This window comes from Bemisia tabaci, chromosome 6, assembly GCF_918797505.1.
Source record: "Bemisia tabaci chromosome 6, PGI_BMITA_v3".
Classification (NCBI taxonomy): domain Eukaryota; kingdom Metazoa; phylum Arthropoda; class Insecta; order Hemiptera; family Aleyrodidae; genus Bemisia; species Bemisia tabaci.
In genome coordinates this window covers 45,586,779-45,609,345 of record NC_092798.1, presented here as the reverse complement: position 1 = coordinate 45,609,345, position 22,567 = coordinate 45,586,779, and the positions used below count along the sequence as shown (strand labels likewise).

At 36.8% G+C, this 22,567-nt stretch overlaps 1 protein-coding gene across 2 annotated transcripts in view; it reads left to right on the top strand.

Moving 5' to 3' along the window:
- Positions 1–20,864, top strand: part of LOC109031673 (uncharacterized) — a 306,459-nt gene extending 285,595 nt beyond the window's left edge. Inside the window, exons 3-15 of one of the 2 annotated variants that reach the window (XM_019043332.2) lie at positions 2,794–2,895; positions 3,918–4,046; positions 5,983–6,309; positions 7,191–7,453; positions 8,061–8,178; positions 9,003–9,159; positions 11,254–11,548; positions 12,313–12,476; positions 13,091–13,181; positions 14,194–15,595; positions 16,289–16,409; positions 18,789–18,870; positions 19,286–20,864. In XM_019043332.2, coding sequence (XP_018898877.2) covers positions 2,794–2,895; positions 3,918–4,046; positions 5,983–6,309; positions 7,191–7,453; positions 8,061–8,178; positions 9,003–9,159; positions 11,254–11,548; positions 12,313–12,476; positions 13,091–13,181; positions 14,194–15,595; positions 16,289–16,409; positions 18,789–18,870; positions 19,286–19,390 — 3,356 coding nt within the window. In that variant the 3' untranslated portion in view covers positions 19,391–20,864. Of the gene's footprint in view, positions 1–2,793; positions 2,896–3,917; positions 4,047–5,232; positions 5,382–5,982; positions 6,310–7,190; positions 7,454–8,060; positions 8,179–9,002; positions 9,160–11,253; positions 11,549–12,312; positions 12,477–13,090; positions 13,182–14,193; positions 15,596–16,288; positions 16,410–18,788; positions 18,871–19,285 lie in introns of those variants that run through there. The other variant, XM_072301688.1, reaches the window with a different exon arrangement.
- Positions 20,865–22,567: the final 1,703 nt, after the last annotated feature.

Sequence of the window (22,567 nt, the reverse complement as noted above, 5' to 3'; positions counted from 1 at the left end):
ACTTTCCTGTGAAATACTAATTTTCTGAGAAGCTGGTGATATCAACCAACTTTACAGAGAATTTTACTCGCAAGTACACAAGTTATTTGGCCGCCAAATTTTCAGTGACTGCTCCTGTATTTTTTCGAGAAGAAACAAGCTAACTTTTATACATAATATCCCACTAACAGAGATTAAAAATCAATGAAGTCTGAATGAAAGTGCGTCGACTAGCTTTCCAACGAAAAAATAAAGTGTGACAGGAAGACTGCAACGTCGCAAACGGAGGTACGTTCCGCACTTCAGCCATCGGTGCTTTCTCGAAACTTGACTTTTGGAGGTTTCACTGACCCATTCACATATTCTCACTTTCCCTTAAAAGTAAATATTTTATCGACGGAAATTTGGCAACGTCGGGATGTTGATACTCCGTTTTCCCTGGGCCCGGGAGTTTTTGTCACCGGCTCAACAGTCGAGACGGGAGCTTTCTCACTCCGCCGTCACCGAGACGAAATTTTAACGAACGTCATTTCTGCGACTCGGAGCTAAGTACAATATTAGCGCTCATTTTGCTGCGCAGTCATGCGACGTCTTCGAATGACGGATCCAACCCCCCCCCCCCCTCCCTCGCCCACCGCCACACCGTGCTTACACACTCCCCCTCCGAGTATGCTGCTCTTGTGATAAATTGTTCGATATGATGTGGAATCCTGTCTTTTGTCGGGTTTGCTGCAGCTTGCGCTTGAGCTAAAAGCAGAAGTGGCGGGCGTACTTTGCGATATATCGATCGATCGGTCATTTAAACCTATGGAGAAGTATCGACAAGCAGCGTGTTCGCAGCGAACACCTTAATAATCGATTATCTATCACAGCTTCAAATGAGGAAATATCGAGAGATCGCAAAACACGCTACGTCACTGAAAAGCATTGGTGATTCTTAAAAATCGGCAACACTGTGTTTCCTCCATTTACATGTGTGCAAAACAATCGATTCTTCGCGGGGCTTCGCTTCGGCAGAAGCAAGACGGTACGTATTCTGCCGTGCTAAGGAAAAATGCCGTATAAACCTTCAGGCGTTGCCAAATTTCCTTTAGTAAATCACGAATATTCGGTAAAATTTACGAATATTTTTCCTCCAATTTTGTTCGCGATTTCACCTAAAGTTCCTGAAAATTTCAAGGAAAAATATTCATAACTTTCCTCAAAAATAAACATTTTATCGAAGGAAATTTGGCAACTCTTGAATCTTCATAAGGCGTTCTTCCTTAGTAGCACAGTAGTGTGGTCAACGGTAAGCGGCGTTCAAATACCTGAAGGGGAAAAGGCCTTGCGCGAAGCAAAACAAGCATGAAATTTGCAGGGAGACCCATCAGAAACAAAGAGAGGGAATCAGGGGAGCCGCCATCAATAAATGATGTTGCGGACGTTAGATGTTAAAATGTTAAACACGGTAGGTCGAGGGTGGGGTGCCTGCGGGCACGTTTTCAAATGCACCCGGTTTGCCATGTTCGTCGGTTCGTAATTCTGGAATTCGTCCGTTTAAACTTATGAAGATCAATCGATTTATATCGATGTAGGCTGCCTTGACTAGAATTGATTATTCTAGTGAAAGCAGGGAAAACAGTGTTCTAGAATCAACTTAAGGCAGCTTCCTTGAAACGGCGTTAGCTACCGCTTTCCCCTCTCCTGCCAATGGCGTGGCGCGTTTCATGATGTATAGATTGATCTGCCACTTAAACCAATGAAAAAGGATCAATAGATAGGGCGTTCGCGACGAACATCTTAATAATCGATTCTTTACCATAGCTTCGAATAGGGAAATATCGAAAATCGAACAGCCATGCCTCGCCACTGTTTCCTGCTGTGGTGAGGAAAGGCGCCGTATATGAATCTTTGGGAGTCGCCATTTTTTTCCCGCCAGAATACGAAGTTTCTGGGAAATTTTAGAATTTTCAAGCTTTTTTATTTAGGATTTCATTCGCAAAGTTAAATGTACTTGAAATTTGCGTGTATTTGCAGACTAATTTGGCAATACTGCGTGTCCGATGAAAGTCACCCTCGTGCTTTTGTGACTTTTACGAGCTCGTTTCAGTCTCGAGAGAAACCTTGCCCACGGGCTTGGTGTTGCATTGAACTTTACCCACTTTGATTCTGAGGGACTCCCTGGCCTCCAACATGGTTGCAGATTTTTAAAAAAATTCAGAGTCTCTTACATATCTTTTGCGAACAAATACGACGGGAAAAGTCGAAGAACGCGTATTTTGACTCGCGATGTTGCAGACTTTACTTTCGCATTTCATATTTCGACGGAAAACTGATGAATATTTTTATTGTTGAAATTTTTACTCTCTCTTATAGAATGTCGATGGTTTAAGTGCGAAACCTCGTATCTCCTTTTGTGATGTTGAAGACTTCCTTTCAGACTTGGTTGCTTCTTTGGAAAACTGGTCACACTGAAAACTTCCCTCATTATTTTCTGTTAGCAGAATATTCTGAGTAAACGACCTATGAAGTTGGCTTGCTTTTCTTTGAGCAAAGAAAATATGAGCGTAAGTTTTGAAACACCGCAATGAAAATACTTGCACTATGGCCATTGATGCTCTATGAGAAACTAAGTTTTCTCTTTTTTTAAAAAAAAAAAAATAAAATAAAATGTCCGCAAAGGTTTTGAAACGTCGCAGGTAAGATACGTGTTTTCATCGCCAAAAAGAGATACCTATTTATGCCTAAGAATCAAATGTTTCCAAACGCATTTTCCTCTTTAATTTTTATTCTTCATAATAATATATTTTTGCATTTGTTTTATTGTTTCAGACTGCTTACACTTACAACTTTACCGTGATAGTCGGGATCGATACAAGCAGGGTCAGACCAAAGCGTCCCTGTCGTTGCAGTACTTCCTAGGAGTAGAATCTGGTAAATCTTCAGTTCATCATACTTTCTGTTTCCTTCTCTTTCCATATCAACGGTGAAAGTACCAAACTCCTTATCTGGGTCTGCAGCGTTGTAATTTTCTTTTTTTAAATCTTTACTGTTCTCATGATAGGCTGATGATCTTTTTGCACACTTTTTGGAGAAGCAGGGCTGGTTTTGAGTGGGGTATGAGGAGCGACTGCTCCATGCCCCATCGTCACAAGGGTGCTAAAATGAGAGAAAAATAAAAATACGTGTAAACGGAGGAGAGAAAAAATTAGAGGTAGAAAAACAAAGCAGCGATAAGTATATTGAATTAACCGGGTTGCACAAATAGACCGCGTTAAGCAGAAAGGTACCAAGCCACATCAGCTACTGCCAAATTTCATTGGGCGATTTAATTTCTTGCCAAAAAAGGGTTGTGCAGATTTTTGAGCAAATTTCAGTGAAGTTTCTGCATAGTTTGAAGCAAATTACTGAAAATTTTCTAAGGAATCCGCACAAATGTTCTCTGGTAAAAAATTAACTTGCCCGCTTCCTTCGAAATTTTAAAACCACCTAGTGCGACACACACACACCAAAATAAAAAGTTTAATTTGGAAATAGCTGTGACTTGGTTCCTTTCTGCTAAACGCAGTTCATTTGTATTGAGGTTCCTATGCACGGTCACGCATCGATGTATTTGTTCAATAATATGTTGGCACATTTCGTCGTCTCCCGCACGAAGGAACGTAACTCCATTGCAAAGTTGCCAAATTGCCTCAAAAAATTCCTTTTTTTTACAAAAATGTACTTAAGCAATTTGTATCCAAAATATCTCTGTTTTTTGCTTGGAATCTAGAAAAAAATCAATGATATTTTCAGTCAGAAATGCCCAAAATTCTCGTGATTAATAGGCGATTTGCGAGGGAAAATCTGGCAACATTGGAATGAAGTTACGTTCTTTCGTCCAGGAAACAACGATTTGATACATTTTTTAATAGTTGTAGCCCGTTTCCCATATTTTTCCCTTATTTTGTTCCCAGGTTTCACGCTCGACAAAGAATCTAATACGTTTGCGATAATCTGTCAAGATGTGATCGTTGTTCTTGCGTTCGACACGAGGGAGAGGCTCATTCAGTGGCAGGTCAAAGTTGCCAGTAACCTAGGAGAAGGTGAGCAACTTCCAATTTATCCGCAAAATTTTAAATTTCTGATAAAACAGCCAAACTTATAGACTTACTGTGAAATTGGTATTTTAAAAAAGAAAGAAAGATAGAAAATCAATTTCATTAAATTTTTCTTCATGCCGCAATATTACATGTTCCGTAAGTAGACAATTACGTTAATTTCAAGTTTTCTTCTCAGATTCAAATTTTTCTCACGTTCAGAATGAAGAGCGTAAATATTGGAGCCCACGTCAAGTAAGTTCTCGCGCTTTTAGAGTGCAATAGAAAATCCATTACTTGATTCTTGGATTTACTTTCAATGCGTAGTTAGCTGATCTTCTGTCGCACTTCAGTAGTGCGTCAACTTAAGAGTGTACCTACTCTATCACCAAAAATCAGATTCTGCCGGTTACGGACCCTCCATCATACTTGCGTGATTTCAAACTTGGCGGGTTTCATTTGGACGGAGTTAAACAGGAAGGAACCAAGCCACATCGGGATCGAACCGAGAAAAAGAGGTTTAAAGTTTAGCTCCTGAATAAAAATCAATGTAAAAGATAAACTTCAAGTTCACTTTCTGAAAAATTTGCTCCAACAAAAACTTTGAATTTTTGGCGATGGATAGTAGAACAGTGGTTGAGTTAAAAACCACTCATAACTCATTTTTTTCCAAAATGTGGGTTGGTTCCTTTCTGCTTAACTCAGTCCATTTAATTTTAGCGGTATTTTCTCAAATCGCTGCTGCCAAGTTGATACCAAGAAAATTTCCTAGTGACAAGATGCATTATTTATTTCAAATCCAGAAAATTTTCAGCTAACAATAAGCTGTTAGCGTCAATTGGAATCAGAAAACAATATTTTCAGATTTCGACGAAAACCGCTTTCATCCGCGGGGTTTAGTTAATTTTCGTGCCACTGTAGCGCGCAAGACGAGAAAATGCGAAATTCCCATTCAAATCGCGGGTATATCATCATGTTTTACGGGCTAGAAAGCTTTTACCGTCATTCGCTCATTCGATCTGGCAACACTCACTACAAAATACTACGTGTAGTACTACGATGAGTACGATGACGATTTCTTGGCCTCTTATTGGTCCGTTCTGTTTTGAATGCTTCATTCATGAATTGCGTAGTGCTCATGGCGCATGCGCAGCACGCGACGCGAGCGCTCACGGGCGGCATGGAGCGTTGGTTGTAAAACAAACGAAGCAATGGTGATTTTTCTCTTGATTGTTTCGACGCAGATTTCTTGGTTGATCAAATAATGTGTGAAATCAAGGGTGTTAAGATGTTATATCATCATTTAAATTTAAGCAAACATCTGAAGAACGTAAATTTTCGGTATGTTTAATGTTTAATTTTTCAAATGTGACATGCAGATTGGTCAAAAAATTGGTTCATCAATCAAATCAAATGTAGTTTACTTAATTTCTTCCCTCATAATCATCATACCACAGCTGGCTGTAGTATTTACATCTCATATATGTATAGACATAGATACTTTACCTCCAAATAAATCTATCGTATTTAAATTAAGGAGGAATAAACTTTTGGAGTTGAAAAATGATGCGGGATGATTTCAGCCCTGAACTCACTGGTTGCCTTCATTACACAAATCGCCTCCTTTTGGCACATTCTTACCTAACTACGTTTATCCGATTTATGCACAATGTATTCATTTTAGTGAGTAATTCTATGAGTAAATCGACGGTGTAAGTCGGCAATCATATAACTCGTCTGTGGTGTCTGAAAATCTCCACCTCTAGATGCGTTATTTTTTTAAAGGAGAACTAATTGACATCATTCTTTGAAGTTTTGTGATTGCTGACTTACACCGTCAAAATATGTATAATCAATCAAACACACAACAAATTTAATGATAAAATACCAGGTTACAAACCCTCATGTGTACTCATTCTTTACGGGTTTTTTTATTTTTCAGATGTCCAGTTCCTAATTCAACTGGCATCAGCTCCAGCAAAAGCCAAAATAAGCCCTGGTCCAGCAAGACTGCATGTTCAGGATTTACGATTCTGTCTGACCACAGGTGTTCCTCCACGGCTAGCAGGCTGTTGGAACATCAGCCACCTCCGTCGGTACGGAGTTGTAGAAAATAGATTTTGCTTTGAAGGCGGCTCACAATGCGGCCGAGGCGAGGGACTCTATGTTCTTCTGAGCGATCAAGGAGAACAGATCACTCAAACAATGCAGGCAGCGGCAGAAAATAAACTGTCCACCAGGAGGAGGCCTGTTGCCCGAAACATGTCAGGTAAAAATGGCTGCACCTAATTTTTCTTAATTTTGATAGGCTTTGCTTGGTTTGTTTATTTATTTCTACTGGGTGAGTATGTCAAGAATAAATTATTCATAAAGAATGATTCTGTGCCAAGTTTCTGTGCAATTCTTATCGAAAGCGCATATGAATAGGCAGAAGATTCAATTTTGAAACATATTTTTGATGCAATAAATTTAGATTCCATTGCAAAGCTGCAAAATTTTTCTTGACAACTTTATTCTTCATTCATCAGCAAGTGCACTCTTCTATTAAACATTTCAGTGAATTTTCATGAATCTCTTTAAGAAACGAATGAACAGAAACTTTCAAGATGACTCGTCCTACGTTCTTGGCGTGGTTAAAGTGGCGTGCGATAGGTGTATTGCATCGATTAAGTAAATAATCTCAGCATATTTTGACTTTTTAGCAGTAAAAAAGACTATGGTTCCTGCGTAGGTATGAACTGAGAAAATCATTCACACCCTAAGTAAATGTTTGCAAAACTCAGAGAAATGAAAGTTTGATTCTTCTCGGGGATAAAAGTTGCATTCACAACAGATTTACATTGTTATATCAAATGCAATGGCTTTTTCAATAAGAATCCTGCTTTCATCACTCTGATTTTTGCTAATTTTTTGGTTTCGAATTATTCATTGGGCATGTGCAAGGATTATTGTCCCTTTTTGGCTAAAATTCAAAATCTGCCAAGATCTCTAACTTAATCAATTAAATAAATAGGTAGCAATTTCTTATCTGTTGGAATTAGCATAACCCTTCGTTCTTTTTATTGTATCCAATCCACAAGCATAGTGAACATAAGTAAGTCTCTTTATGTTAAACGACTAATTCTGTAATTTGCTCTCCTTTTATTCCAGTCATGGATAGTCCTAGAAAAATGATGAACTCTCGAGCAGGAACAAGGACTCCCGACTTCAGTTGCTCCGAATCATACACTAGCCAACGAATCAGTGTCTTAGACTCAAACCAAAGGATAAATGATGATGGAACAAGTTTCTCGATGAGTCGGCAAAGTGCAGAGGACCTTCTTGGTTGGCCTTCCTCAGAAACGAGACCCGGAAGTTGTGATTACGCAGATACTGCCTCTGTTGGAGAGTACGGTCCTGCCCCAAACATACCGGTATTCATTTTTTTTTAATCAACTCCAAACTCTATAGCTTCAGTACTTTTTTCCCAGAAAATTAGCAGAAGATTTTTCTTCGTACTATCATACTAATTTTTTTACTCTTAAATGATGGTGTTATTTTTTCAAATGGAAATTAAACATAGCAGGAGTGTAGAGACTTTTTGACCACCGACCAGTCCTGTTGCGAGCAGGCCAAGTGAAAGGGGATTTTCTTCTACCTAAATGGTTTTTTTTTTACCGCATTCTAACAGTGAAAAATTCCAAGTGTATGGAGGGAATAGTTTTCATTTAATTTCAGTCTTTAATAGAAATTGATAATTTTTTTGAAATTTAATTGAATTTGGAGAAAGGCTCAATGTAATCTTTCAACTCCCTTGAAATACAATCTCCCCATTGAGATCTGTGGTAGATAATTTTCACAGTGCATGTTTTAACTAACCAGCTCTGATTAACGCATCAATCTTTTAACGATTAGCATGGCAAAAAATTAAGACTCATCAAAAATATTGTAGCATAATGAACTCTAAGGGTACATCTCTACAAAGAAGAATGTAACATTTTTTTATGTCTATGTTTCTTTATTATATCTTTTTCTATGCAGGAATGTGGTGAAAATACCCTGGGAAGATGCGCTAGCTGTATTAGTAAATTAGGTATGATGTCTAGATCGTCCACTGCTACGACAGCTTTCAGCCCTGCCTGGACTATGGAAAACTCAGGTATTTTCATTCAACTATATTTCTTTTAAAGCAAGTTTTGCAGTTAAGTTTGCATTTTGCTCTAGCATCACTTAACAATTTTTAGACTTTAAAAAGAAATTTGTCTAATCGTTTTTCGTACATTTTTTCCCCGTACTTTACAAAAAGTTTACATAAGAATTGCCAGATGTACGAGTAGAATCCTATTTTGTATGTTTCAATACAGTCGTTCTTGTTATAACCTCTCTCGAAATTGCAGTTTTATGGACATATCGCAGGCAAATAGTGAAATCAGGCATTTTGTCAAATGCCTAGGCAGATAGTTAAATTTTGACGGTTTTCAATATTTTTGGAAGAATAACTCATGAAACCGACGAACTCTTTTTGTCTCTTCCTCTTCAATTGCTTCTCATATTTGCAAATGTTGAAATTCCGAAAATTCTGTAATTATGACATGCTGAAAATTTCAAGATAAATGGCTGCTCAGAAGCTAAAAATTGTTTAAAATACTATTGTATGATGCACATTTTTACTTAGAATGTTTTTTCACATAAGCAATGAATTATTTTCTGTAAAATTAGGAAAATAATCATAATTTCAAACTAAGTTGGAATATTTGACTATTTGCCCAGGCATTTGACAAAATGCCTGAATTTACCAGTTGCCTGCAACATACGTAATGTTCTACTGCTCATTCCCTTTTGAAAACAAGACAGCAAGACATGATTGAAGTTTGTTTTGCATTTTTTGAAGATCAAATTTGACAGTCCATGCTATTGGGGCTGTTTTTCAGTGTTTATCACCTCTCGAAGTACTGATTGTTAGTGTTTTTATTTATTTTTTAGTGAATTGTAGGCACCTGAGTGTGTACTCTCAAGACAGTAGCACAAGTGGGGGTAGCGGGAGTGGAAGCGGTAGTGGCATGGAATATTCTGTGCCGAGAACTTCGTTACGAAATCTAGCCACATCTGTTCCGACACGTGAACATCAACCTCATCCATTGTAAGTGACATTCCATCAAAGCTAATCACTGTAGAATAAGTGCATTTTAAGTGCACCACCCAAGTAGCATTCCTCAACGGAAAAATTGCTGTATATTGCGACTTTATCGCTGATAAAATCGCCTGGATTATCAACATTTGAGTGAGTATCCTCAATCTTATCGCAATAAAATCGCGCATTTATTGCCTGACAATTGATTGCGATATTTTCAAAATGAAAATCGCGATAAATGGCAATTTAATCTCAATTTTATCGACAAAAATTGATCACGATTTTATCGAACAAAAAATTGCAATACGTAGCGATTTAATCGCCATATATTGCAATTTTTAATGCAATAATATCTCGATATATTGCCATTGATATAATTGCGATAATTAACTGATAAAATTGCTATTTTTCATGATCACTGCTACCTTGGCAGTTCAGTATGCAAGTTTTTAAACATTTTATGTAGAGCAGCTGTTTTATGCAGGTAGACATGCCGTACGCAAGAGTGGAATGCTTCCCTAACCTAAGGACGGTGTAAGTCAGCAATCACAGAACGCGTTTGCGGTACCTGAAAATCTCCGCCTCTAAGTTATTTTTTTTGAAGGAGAGCAAATTGACATCATTCCTTGAAGTTTTTGCCGAATTTTCTTCGCACAAAGAAGGAAAATCACGGCAGCTCTAAAGAATTGCTGTTAAGTAGTTTTCTGTTTAAAAAATAAAGTATGACAGGAAGTCTGCAACTTCACAAACCGAGTTATGTGATTGCCGACTTACACTGTCGATATGTATGTTAACTCTTGAGACTTGTGCTTTGATTTGTTAAAGATAATTAAGGATCTAACTTGTTTTTGCCGAGTGGAATTGCAACAAATACCATGACACAATCCTAAATGAGTTGAAATACTCAACTCATAATAATACTAAAAATAGTGATTAGAAATAGTAATCTGTCAGCTAATAAGAGGCTTTATTGGAAAAGTCATACAGACAAAGTTGGTATTTCAGCCAACATGCGCTGATCTTCTGAGTAAATCAGAAAAGGTTTTCTATGTGTCCAAAACTGCCTTCCTGACGGAGCATAATTTGTGTTGCTCCTAACAGCATTTTTTTTGTGCAGAAATTGTCAGCAAAATGCAATATTTCTTTGTACAAGAGAAACTTGTTCTGCTTTACTCAGAAAATTGGTGATAGTTAGCTGAAAAGTCAACACAGGTTGATCGTGCAAAAAAAATCAACATTATCCTTATCTGCCATGTTCAGAGTAGATAAATTCAAGTTTGTGCCCTCTATTGGTTCAACGAATCTGAATGGCTCACAACTCATTCTTCAAGACGCTGAGAAGTGCATTTCTGGTCTCCTGTAATATATGAATGAGAGTATGAATAAAGTGTGAAAGGAAGATTGAATAAACCAAGTAATTAAACGAGTAAACTAATACTCGAATATAATAAAGAGAAAAAGAAGTGTATTTCAGTGAAGAATTGAATTCAAACTTTTCCACCCAATCGGACGAAAATTATTCTCTTTAAAAATTTGTCTAGTTGCGGCAAAATCGGTTTCACCAATCATTCGCTCAATTTAAATTTAGACGAATCACATTACTGAAAATGAACTTGACAAAATCAAATTAATTTTTTGGAACCATGAGTTCCGTCTGAGATTTCATATCCTCACTCGTGTATGAAATCCTTCTCATTTTCTCCTCAAAATGATGAACATCTTGAAGCGCAGGGACAAACTTTGTAATTACCGCGCTGATGTTGAAGGTCTTTGTGCTTCTTATCACCAGTTTTTTTCTGAGAGGGAGCTGGTAATTAAATTTCCATCCTTCGTAATCTTTGTCTTGCGTGCTTTGGTTTTGCTGCTCTATGCAGAGTCTGTTTACCTTGTAATCAGTCTCGGTCTCGCAATAACAGCAAATCGACGGCTCATTTTTATTTTTCCAGTTGAAAATGGAAATGTTAATATTCTGAAACGTTCCGGTTTTTTGTTTATCCTTTGTTGGTTTTTTTTGCAGACTTTTCCCCAAATTAAGTTGTTATTTTACTATGTGAATTTTGGCTGATTAAGTTGTTTTTCATTCGTGTATGAACTTTTTTACAGATCTAGTTTACCTCCCTCCATGGATCATTGCCACTGCTGTCCGCCCGTTCGGCCTCCAAAGCCAGCTCAACTCAGTGTACAAGCCAATAGTAATCAATCATCCCCAATCAAGAAGAAACTCAGAAAACCTCCAATGCCTCTACCGGTAACGGTAGCCTCAACATATCAACCTCCCAATATTAGTACCTCATCGACCAATGTCCATCAGTGCCCATCTTGCTCAGTTGTCTTCTCAAATAATCCTTACAATAACTACGATGTGCCAAAAACTTTGAACTTCTGCTGCAACTCACAGGTAAGTTCATTAATTTCTATCCCTTTTTTGTGAATTTTCAGTCACTGTACAGGGTTGCCACAGTCAGGGAAAACCGGGAAATGTCAGGGAATTTCATTTTCCAAATTTTGTGGCAACCCTGACTTTATGATCTTTGATAGATCGTCAAAGTATGAATGAATTCTCATCAAACAGTAATGTGAATATAAGAAATGTAGCAAAAAATACTTTTTTGGAATTCTTCAGAGCAAAATTTTGCAGTAACTTTTTTAGAAATTGTGAAGGATGACAAGTAGCAAAAATAATAAATGTACATACTATCTACCACCAAATATTGAAGGGTCACCATCACTTTTTGCTCAAGTGGCTACCTCAGCAACTACATGATCTATTTAAATTGAAATTTCTTTAAATTTTGATCTTGCAATGAGAGTTTCTAATATAATAGCATACCCTTATTTTTTAGTCCTTTTCCAGCTCAATTTTTCAGATAGATTATTTCTCGCTGAAGGAGGAATCTGCGCTTAACAGTATATCTAATTCAGAAAAGCCTCTGTGAAATTAAATGTCTTTACTGTCCAATTTAGATGAATATAATCCTTATGTTCATGTGCCACAGGTCACTGTCACTTACTCTTTACAAAATATAAGTATAAAAGCATTCACCATAATCACTTAAATAATATCCAAGAACTTAATTTAGCTCTTAAATTTTAGTATAAAACTTGTGCTGAAATTACGTCTCAAATATTTGTCCTAAAATATTTTTCCTCAATTTTTTACAGGATACCTCTCGGATGAACCGAATACCCAACTCTCACAAAAATGGTGATTTGTATGATATGCCGCGCAGTATAAAATCTGCCCTGGAAACTAGTCGTGTGTTTGACAACTATGACACACCACCTATACCAGTAGCCCTAAACCAAACCTCATCAGGAAGTGAGAGGTGCGTTTCTCTTTTTACCCAATTTTCATTCTGGACCCCTTATAAATCAGATATACTCAGAGCTGTTTTTGTTATTATTTGAAGCTGTAATAAACCCTCAAGAAAAAATGTTCACTGCATCTAGTACAACCTTTTAAATTCACAAAACTATTCCACTAAAAATTCGGTAATTTTGAGATTTGCATAATCTATTACGGGAAAGTATATTGAACTGTAAAAGTTCCACAACGATCCGTGAAGCAATTCCTTGGATCGAGAACAAGAACAACGATATGATTTGATGATTCTTTGCGCTTGGAGGAACACACACTGTAGTTGTAAGACAGAACTAAAATAAAGTGACATTGTCAGCCGTTTGCAATGCCAATCTCAGGAAATTACAAACTGAGGGTCCGTTGGAGAAGTTCCTTTTAATTAATAACTTACAGGAACACGAAGTTTAATCTTCATTTTAGGGTTTAAGCACTTTCTGTCCTTCTTTGTTTTCAGATGTACATTATGTTCCCCTGACTTATGTACTTTTCTCTCATTTTAATAATTTCAATGGCTATGATGAACTCATCCCTTAGTATCTCTTGGTAATTGTTATTGTGTTTTTTTTTTATTTTTCTCAGAAAAATTCTTGATCAAAGCAATTCAAGTACGCCATCTCACTATTGCTCGGTGGAAAACGGAATTTGTGTCCCTAACAACACAATTCAGAGAGTAAGTACCCCTCCTTTTAAGCACCTAGAAGATGCAGAAGAATTGAGTCGGAAAATTCTTTAAACATACTTTCCTTTCACGATTTTTTGTGTATGCTTTAAGTTTTCAAAACTAATTCACTCCAAATATCTTATTCAAAAGAGGCTTTTAGCTGTTACACATAGCAATATATTTTGAAAGACAAATTAAAATCGTGGAAAAATTTACCGTTGAGACAAAATTTTTTTTCATTTTAGAGCACATAATTACATACATTTTCAGCTTTTACTAAAGTGAATATGAATCAATCACAAATGAAAGTTTCATTCATCCTTTAAAATTAGACTGAGTTCAGCAAAAAGGAACTGAGTTTTTTGGGAAACAAGAGGTCTGCTTTTCTTAAAAAAATATTTATTTCTCATGAAGAAAAGCTTTTGTTAACAAATTGCATGTTCAATATACTGTAAGAGTTTTGTTTGTTTATTTTCAACCAAGAAAATCAAATTTGCTGCAAAAATAATTATTTATTCAATTGTTAATAATTTCATTCCCCTCTTTTTGATGTAAAGAGAGCCAGATTAATTTATAGAAAGGAACTAAATGCATGCTGTTGCCTCTAGAGTTTGTTTGAGTAAGGCACGAGCACTCCATACATTTGCTGTAAGACTTGACTCCTCCCTTTAAAACTCAATCCAGTTATAGCAATCGTTTTTTTTTAGCCTTAGCATACATCCATAACTTCATGTTCCTCAATAATGAGCGATTAAAATCGAGGAGGGTTTCAGAGGAATTAGGACCCATACAACATGGAGTTGGTTCTATCGGTTGTTTTATTGGAACAAGGGATAGCTCTTGTCGCAGCTATGCTGCCGTTTATAGCTGCTGCTTACAGAAATATGCATAGCTGAACTGTTATTATGGACTCCTCTATCGGAACCATCCTCAAATACAATCCAAATTTAGTGTTACGTTTCTTTATCAGTTTTGGATTGAATTGTGATTGATAACAAAATGTTTCTCCTCTGTTTTACAGGTAAAATTGAGTGGAGAAGGCAAAATGCCTGTTGTGAACCAACAGTCTGGAGAACTAGCAATTTATGCAACTGTAAATAAAGCAATGAAAACCAAGTATGCCCAAGAGCTAAATAGTGAAAATTCAAAAACAGAAGAGACAGCGGTAAACCATGAAACTAGCAACAATTACATGAACATAGATGCCAAAAATAACAAATCCTGCTCCTCTGAAAAACCGTCGTGTACTTCAAATTACCAAAATTTTGAATTTGAACAGTCTTTAGAATATTATGAGAATTCAAAACAGTTGAGAGAAAAAGTTCTAGGTGACGGAACAGAATCAGCTCAGAGTAACTCGAGTGAAAAATACAGAACTAGTCTCAACGGATCGAATGATATCGGAGCAAACTTCTGTCAGAAATGTGGACACGCCTGCACACCTAACTCAAACTTTAGCGATCAGAATAAGATGAACGGCAAAGGTCACGAGGATTACCTCGTAATGGAGCCTGGTGGTGTTCAAAACCAGACATTGACTGACAATCCTTCAAGACCACCTCAACATTTCTTAGGATACTTGCCAATGTCACCCATCTCAAATCTTAGTTGTCTGAGCAAGAATGAGCTGCTTAAGCTCAAATTAAATAACGAGAGGAACCATGAACGCTCAGCCAGCATTCCAAGTCTGTACGGTCCGAACTTCGATAAGTGTCGTCGGAGAACAGAATCAGACTTTGTGAGGATACCTGGCTCAGCTATGTTGGGTATCAATCGGCCAGCATCTGCATGCACCAGCCCGTACTTGAGGAGGCATTCAGTAGATAGGAAGAGATCCAATTCTGCTGAGTCGACGCGGCATCCAACGGACCTCGAGTGTATATCAGAACGCCTCTCGTCCGCAACACCCACACATACTGCCAGTAGTCAGAACTCTTCTATCGACTCTCTTTCAAGCCAAAGAATTGTAAGTACTGTTGAGAATGATAAAAAGGCACTGTCAAGTGACAGCGATAGTTCGTTGCAAACATTAGTCCGTGACACTGTCGATGACTCACAGTCTCAAACGGTACACATCCGGAGATCTTCGAGCGTGCCTTGCAAACCAGGAAACAACAGAGATTCCTCAAGTTCGAATGATTCAGGAGTCTCTACAGGCTCATTGAAGCAACGAGGAAGCGATTTCACAGATTTTGAGCTTCCCACAACTACCTCAAGGTCGACCAGACAGCATAACATTGCGATGAGTCAAGGACTTGTTGGCCACTCGACTTGTCTGCATGCTTCCTTACCAAGAAAGTCCAAGTCCCAGGACCCGTTAGGAGAGTTGATGTTTGAATTTCAAAAAGAAAAGGTACCTGCCAAATCTTCCTCTGCTGAGGCCGAGATTCCTGTTTGTGTTCCAAAATTAGAATCTTCCAAAGGTAAATACCTCATGTTTTGTATTATGTTTTTACAGTGAGATACGATATGTTGTCCTTAGTGAGAAGGAGAGTGAATATGAGATGCATTGCAGCGAAATGTGGGTGATTTTCATTTAAAAAATATCTTTACAGAATAACAAGCATGATCAATGACACTAGATCCATTCAATGAGTAAATTAACTTGATTGCCTAGTGAAAAATTAATTACAAATCCTTAAAAGTATACATTTTTCATCAAATTTCTTTACTTAGGTTTTTAATGAAAAATCAATCTAACATCACCTGAATTAATTACATGGAATAGATTGATTGACTCGTATTCTTGAAGGCAACTGATGATGAGAGGGCGACTGTTAATTTCTGGAAATGCCTGTTGCAGGTAAAAAGATGAAGCTCCCTCTCCTTGCCCTAACATTTGATTTAACTTCTGTGATTCATTCATAACTCAACATCTAATTTTAGTTTTAAACAGTTTTTTTTTAAAAATGATAATGATAGTGGCACTATCGCCGCAGAAGAGGGAGGGCAGCGGACTCTCTGTTAAGTTAAAGTTTTAGCAATTTTATCCCTAATTTTAGTTTTTTTACATATCTATAAATTTTATAAATTTAAATTGGAAGCAATTTCTTGTGGTGTATAACAGTAATGCAACTAACGTTCGTTAATTTGATTTGCTATTTTAATCTTTTCAGAGTGTGTTCCTGTCTATACTGACTCACGTAGTACAAGTAGTGGAACTTCAGATATGAGTGATTACATCGAGACTCTATCATTGTCCTCTCATAGTTCCTCTGACACACCAGAGGGTTTCAGGTACCCACTGCATTATTTTTTATCAAAGTCAAGCTTTATACAGTCGCAACAGAGAGCCATTAAGAAGGGAATGGAAGTTTAGACAATTCGATTTAAGAGATTCATCTCTGCTAAGAAGGAGTGAGAAAACAAAGAGAGAGACAGAACCTCCTTCTGTCAAATGAAAACCTGGCTCTGTGTAAAATATCCTCAGAGCTTTGCAGATATTTTACATGGAGGCAAATCTATCACTGGCAGAGTGGGTAGTCAGATGATATTCCGACTAACTCACCACTCTGTGGGCCCAGAGCATTTTAAAATGTACACCTCCTGAAATAGTGTGGGAGAGCAAAAATGATCAAACTAAATCAAATTGCAATTGAGAAACATTAAAGTTGAAAAAGGTGTGCTTAAAATTTACAGGAAAATAAAGAGACTGTCAAATACTTTTCTGTTGGCCTGTTACAAGCAAATTCGATTTACAGGTTTTTAGAAAATGATGACATGAGAAAAAGTGGGAGGAACATTAAAATAAAAAGTGATAATAAACATCCCTGGGCATAAAATAGTGAGATGAGATTCAGGTGGAAACAAAGAGAAAAATAACTTGGAAGTTTAGTCAGACAGTCACTTTCGGGGTCAGTGGATGTGATCAAGCGGAGTCCAAAGAAATGACTGAGAGAAAATCCCCAAGAAGACTTGACTGGAAAAAAGACAGATCTGACGTCTCGCTGTGTACTTGTGCTAAAAATGTTTAATTTGAATTGCTGTATTGCCAAAACCAATATGGAGCCCAAGCTAGGTTCAGTTTGAGGTTTCATTTTGACCAAATTAAAGAGCTTGATGCAAAAACGGCTTTTTTCGCCCCCCGTCTGGAAGTTCTTCAGACTTTCTCTATTGATTACTCATACTTGAGCGCTTCTTTTCCCAAATTTTCAGACCCCCAAAAAATTTTGGGGGGGAGCTAGGGGGGGTGGAAGTCAAAACCTGTGAACCTCGATATCTCTTGAACAAAGAGAGATATTGAGGTCCGGTTTGGACGAAAAATCGTCTAAAATTGCATACTTTAAGATTCTAAAGGTCAAAATCCCGATATCACATTTTTAAGTCAACATATGTGCTTTTTTCCAGTTTTTAGGTCTAGAAAATTTCTTTAAAACGAAAAATTTACAAAGATCTCAATTTTTTATTTGAACCAAAACCAGTTTTTTAAATTGTTCGTCTTTTTCCGCATCCAACGAGTGGTCCATTAAGCTGGGGAACCAAACGGTTCCGGAGTTATGATCGATTGAAGTTTCCGCTCAACGCGCGCCGACCGATTTTCGCGTGCAAAAAAGTCGGATTTGACTGTTATTAGATCAGATTGAATGTTCAAACTGAGCAAAATGCTTTATTAGGGACTCTTGAGGGTCGCTGAGTCCAGAAATTACAGATACTTCCAAATAATTTACGTTTTTAAAATTACAGCTCCGCAGCGCTATTTTAGAGGCCCACTGAGCGCCGACCGGCCGCTCAGTGGTCCTGTCCGAAGCTGCAATTTAAAAAACGTGAATTTTTTGGAAGTATCGGTAATTTCTGAACTCAGCGACCCTCAAGAGTCCCTAATAAAGCATTTTGCTCAGTTTGAACATTCAATCTGATCTAATAACAGTCAAATCCGACTTTTTTGCGCGCGAAAATCGGTCGGCGCGCGTTGAGCGAAAACTTCAATCTATCATAACTCCGGAACCGTTTGGTTCCCCAGCTTAATGGACCACTCGTTGGATGCGGAAAAAGACGAACAATTTAAAAAACTGGTTTTGGTTCAAATAAAAAATTGAGATCTTTGTAAATTTTTCGTTTTAAAGAAATTTTCTAGACCTAAAAACTGGAAAAAAGCACATATGTTGACTTAAAAATGTGATATCGGGATTTTGACCTTTAGAATCTTAAAGTATGCAATTTTAGACGATTTTTCGTCCAAACCGGACCTCGATATCTCTCTTTGTTCAAGAGATATCGAGGTTCACAGGTTTTGACTTCCTTCCCCCCTAGCTCCCCCCCAAAATTTTTTGGGGGTCTGAAAATTTGGGAAAAGAAGCGCTCAAGTATGAGTAATCAATAGACAAAGTCTGAAGAACTTCCAGAGGGGGGGCGAAAAAAGCCGTTTTTGCATCAAGCTCTTCAGCTGCCAGGTTACAGAAAATAATGACAACTTTTGTGTCTCTTATTGAGAAATTGGTATAGCTGTTAAGTTGGAAAAGAGTTAAACTGTAACGATTTGTTGTGACACCACAATATTGATGATGCATCCGTTCAGTACAAATCATAGCTGCAGAAGTTTAGTTGTAAAGTCAACAATTAAATTTTGGAATTATATTTTTTATATTATTTTTAAGCTTATGTTTACCTCTATTTCAGATTGGGGAGAACTACGTTGAGGCCTCGCTCAGGAAATGAATATCAGAAGATTGACCGATTTTTCCTTTCTGGAGATTTAAAGGTATGTACTCAAATTGAATCCCACCAATAACTTACCTATCATGATCACCAGTCCTTCCTCGTAAATGGAGGAATTTAGTAAAGTTGTTTGTATGGCCAACGGACAAAAATTGGTCGCCTCTTTGACTTTTAACACCTCTCATATATATATTGACGGTCAAGATATTGTTTCAAAGTTATATTTACCTACTTTACATGAGTATGTTATTTCCAGCGTCTAGTCAGTGCACTTTCTCACCCAAGAGGTTTCCTGGTCTTTATGAAGATGATTTGATGCTGCTAAGACACTCTAAAATTACATTGGAAAATGTTTAACTCTTCCGATTTTTGAACTGTAAAATTATCCCTCCGTTTTTTTTTTCACCCTCAACCTTCTAAAAATGTAAAATTTTATTAAATCTGTTTCATTGCTTCAGATGGACGGCAAACAGTTACCACCGTATATGAATATTACGCCTTTATTCGAAAAGCCTGAACTTTCGCCTTCATCTGGATATTCATCCGTACAAGAATTTCATTAGCATGTGGAACCAGATCTTATCCTGACCTCAAGCACTCTGTGGCAGCTGCCAACCTATCAACATTTTCCCCCTAAAGTCTATCGCTTCAACTAGCCTGAGGGAACACCACTACTTTCTTCTGTCATGAGCACTTACCTTAAAAAATTTTGTTAATGAAGATTTGCTCCCAATGCCAATTTTTCCTCAGACTTACTTGTGCCCTGAATCATTCTTAAATGACTACAATTAATACTAATTTATCGATGAAACAGAGAAAAAATTTAAAATTAACCTTGCAAATTAATGCGCAATTTAGTTCACAGGAATCCATTTTACCCGTCAATTTTTTGCTGATTCAGTTAGAACATAGTGTATCAGTATCTTTATCACATGCAACTCCTGATTTTGAGAAGGTCAAAGTAATCATCTTTGATCTATTGCTGATGAACTAACCACAAATTAAAGCTCAACTTTTATGAAATCACATAATAACTTAAACTTTTTAAGCACTAATTGTGAACCGTGTGTTCACAAGTAGCTCTAACTAGCACCTACAACGTTCTTTGCTTTATGTTATCTTAATTAACTTCGAAAGATGTATTCATTTTTTTGAGAATGAAGCAAAGACAGTGTTATTTATACATATGTAGTATTCCATATTACAAGGAAAAAGTGTGTCCCTCTCAAAATATTATTTCAAATACCAACTAAGAATACCTGACCTTCAGAATAAGTACTGTGTCAAAAATAAGGTAGTGAACCACAATTGTGACACGAATAGAGACTTGAAATTAATTTCATATTCTCTTTTCTATTCATTTTATGTGTGAAGAGAAGAGGAACATATAATCATCTGTTGAATTTGCCATTTGAGAAACCTCATCGAAAAACTTCCGATGAGTGAAGGATACACAATTTTCTTTCAAACTTTTTTCTGTGAATTAATTTTCTACAACCAAGAATAGTCTAGAACTACAAACTACCTTTTATATGACGATAATCTTTGTAAAATTTTGCCTGGAAAAGACATGTTTATGACTTACCTCAGTATGATGGTGAGCATCTGTTATGTGCCTATATAAGGCTACATTCACGTAGCTGATGGCACCTTTGAAATTTTACCGACACCTAGAGTTGAAAAACTCTTTGAGGGTTTGAAAAATGTATGCAAGAAAAATTAAATGAGTTGCATAAGGAAGTATAAAGAATTTTGAGTGAAACTATTCAATTGTATCTAAATCAAGTCTTCTTTGATTGTACAAAGTGTATAAATTCTTAATTTAATTTGGTGCATTTTGCCTAGTCAGTATCAGTTTTGTGTATAGTAGAGGCTGTTTTTCACAGTGTTTGTTGTTTTACCTTTTTCGTTTTTACAAGATACATTGTATACTTACAGCCAATATTTTCCATCTTTTAATAATTTCATAAGTACTTGGTTTTTCATTTGATTTAGACAAAATAAGTTTAAACAATAAACGAACCAAGTTTAAAATTTGTCTTTCGTTTTCCTCATTCCTCTAGAATCCTACAGTCTGTGTGTGCAGTTAAGAGCCAAAGAGTGGTAATTGAATTAGAGTCCACGACAAATAAGATTAAGCCCTTCTTGACGGTTATGGGGCATGTCAGGGAGTTTTATTTGGTCCAATGGAGTAAAATTTATAATCGAGATTTTGGTAAAAATGGGAGAGCATCAATTCCATGAGGGCAAATTCACTAAAACTTTCTACACCTCTTCGGTACAACAGGACTTAATTATCTTTCAAGAAAATCCCATCTTGTTATACAAATTTGTCGTTGGCGCTTGCAAACCGAAAGTAAACAACCTTCAACTTAGCTGACGACACCTCTACCTGTCTAATATATCGATCCTGTCGAGGAACTTCCTGTCCTCCTTTGTTTGTATATTCAAAATACAAAAATTCCGAGTCTCCTCGGAATATTTTATTCGAATTCGAATAATTTATGAATTACTGTATCTTTTTATGAATATGCTAGGACAGCAGGACAGGGCGTGGACCTTCTAACCATCTCATTTACCTATGACCCTGAAGCTGAGTCTTTTTTTCAATGTGAGTACGAGGAAAGAATGCAAAGAGGGCACTTCTCCATTACAGTGATTTTTTAATTATGAAGGAGATTCAGTAAAACTGCCCTTTCTTTACACAAATTTTTCCCTGTCAAGAATAAAAATCTCAAGGAAAAGTAGGACATCAAACTCTCCACCGTTTCAGACTGTTTTGGCTTGACCACTTTCTGCTGAATTCAGAGTCCTCGCCAAATAAGTTTTCACACATTTAGACTGCGACGGAAGATCCACCATCTTGATTCTTGCTGTGATTCAATGATAAACTGATGTTGCACGATCTTCTGTTGAAGTCCGAAAGGTTTCAGGACATTCCGTCAACGACTTTTTGTCCGTGAACCTGTTTTGTTCAGTGGTATAAGAGAGAGAGAGACACAATAGCCCAAATGCCGACAACAATAAAAATACACTAAAATACAAAAAACAAATGGGTATACGAGGCCAGAGGAGACATAAAACAAACCAGGACGTTTAGGGCCAATTACATGCCCATTCTCAACTGGAACAGAAGCTAAAAAATACAAAAATTAAAACAAGAAAATGAGCATGCAACTGACCGAGGTAGGAAACAGTACAAACTTTCTTGTTTTAATTTTTACATTTTTTAGCTTTTGTTCCAGTTAAGAATGGGCATGTAATTGGCCCAAAACGTCCTGGTTTGTTTCATGTCTCCTCTAGCCTTGTATACCCATTTGTTTTTGTTTTGTTTTGTATTTTAGTGTGTTTTTATTGTTCAGTAGTGTATGTGCACGCATAAAATAAGCAACGGTGACTTGGTCCAAGCGTTATATTTTAGTCTGTATGTAAAATTATTTTGACAATATCGAAGTGAGAAAATTGAGAGATAAGGAGGTGTTGATGGGTATGGTAACTCATTTTTTAAATGAAATGTTACTTTCTCCTTTTGATTCATCTTTTCAAATTGTCATTGGTGAATATTTGGTTTTATTTCAATTCTTTTTTCGATATAAAATACATCTTATATATACCTTTTTTTTTAATAAAAATATGACTTCATTTTGAAGTCATTTACATTTTTAAAAAATAGCAAATATTTGTAAAACTATTCCCAAGTGTTGGGATCGATATTAACATCATTGAGCGGTAGTTGTGTT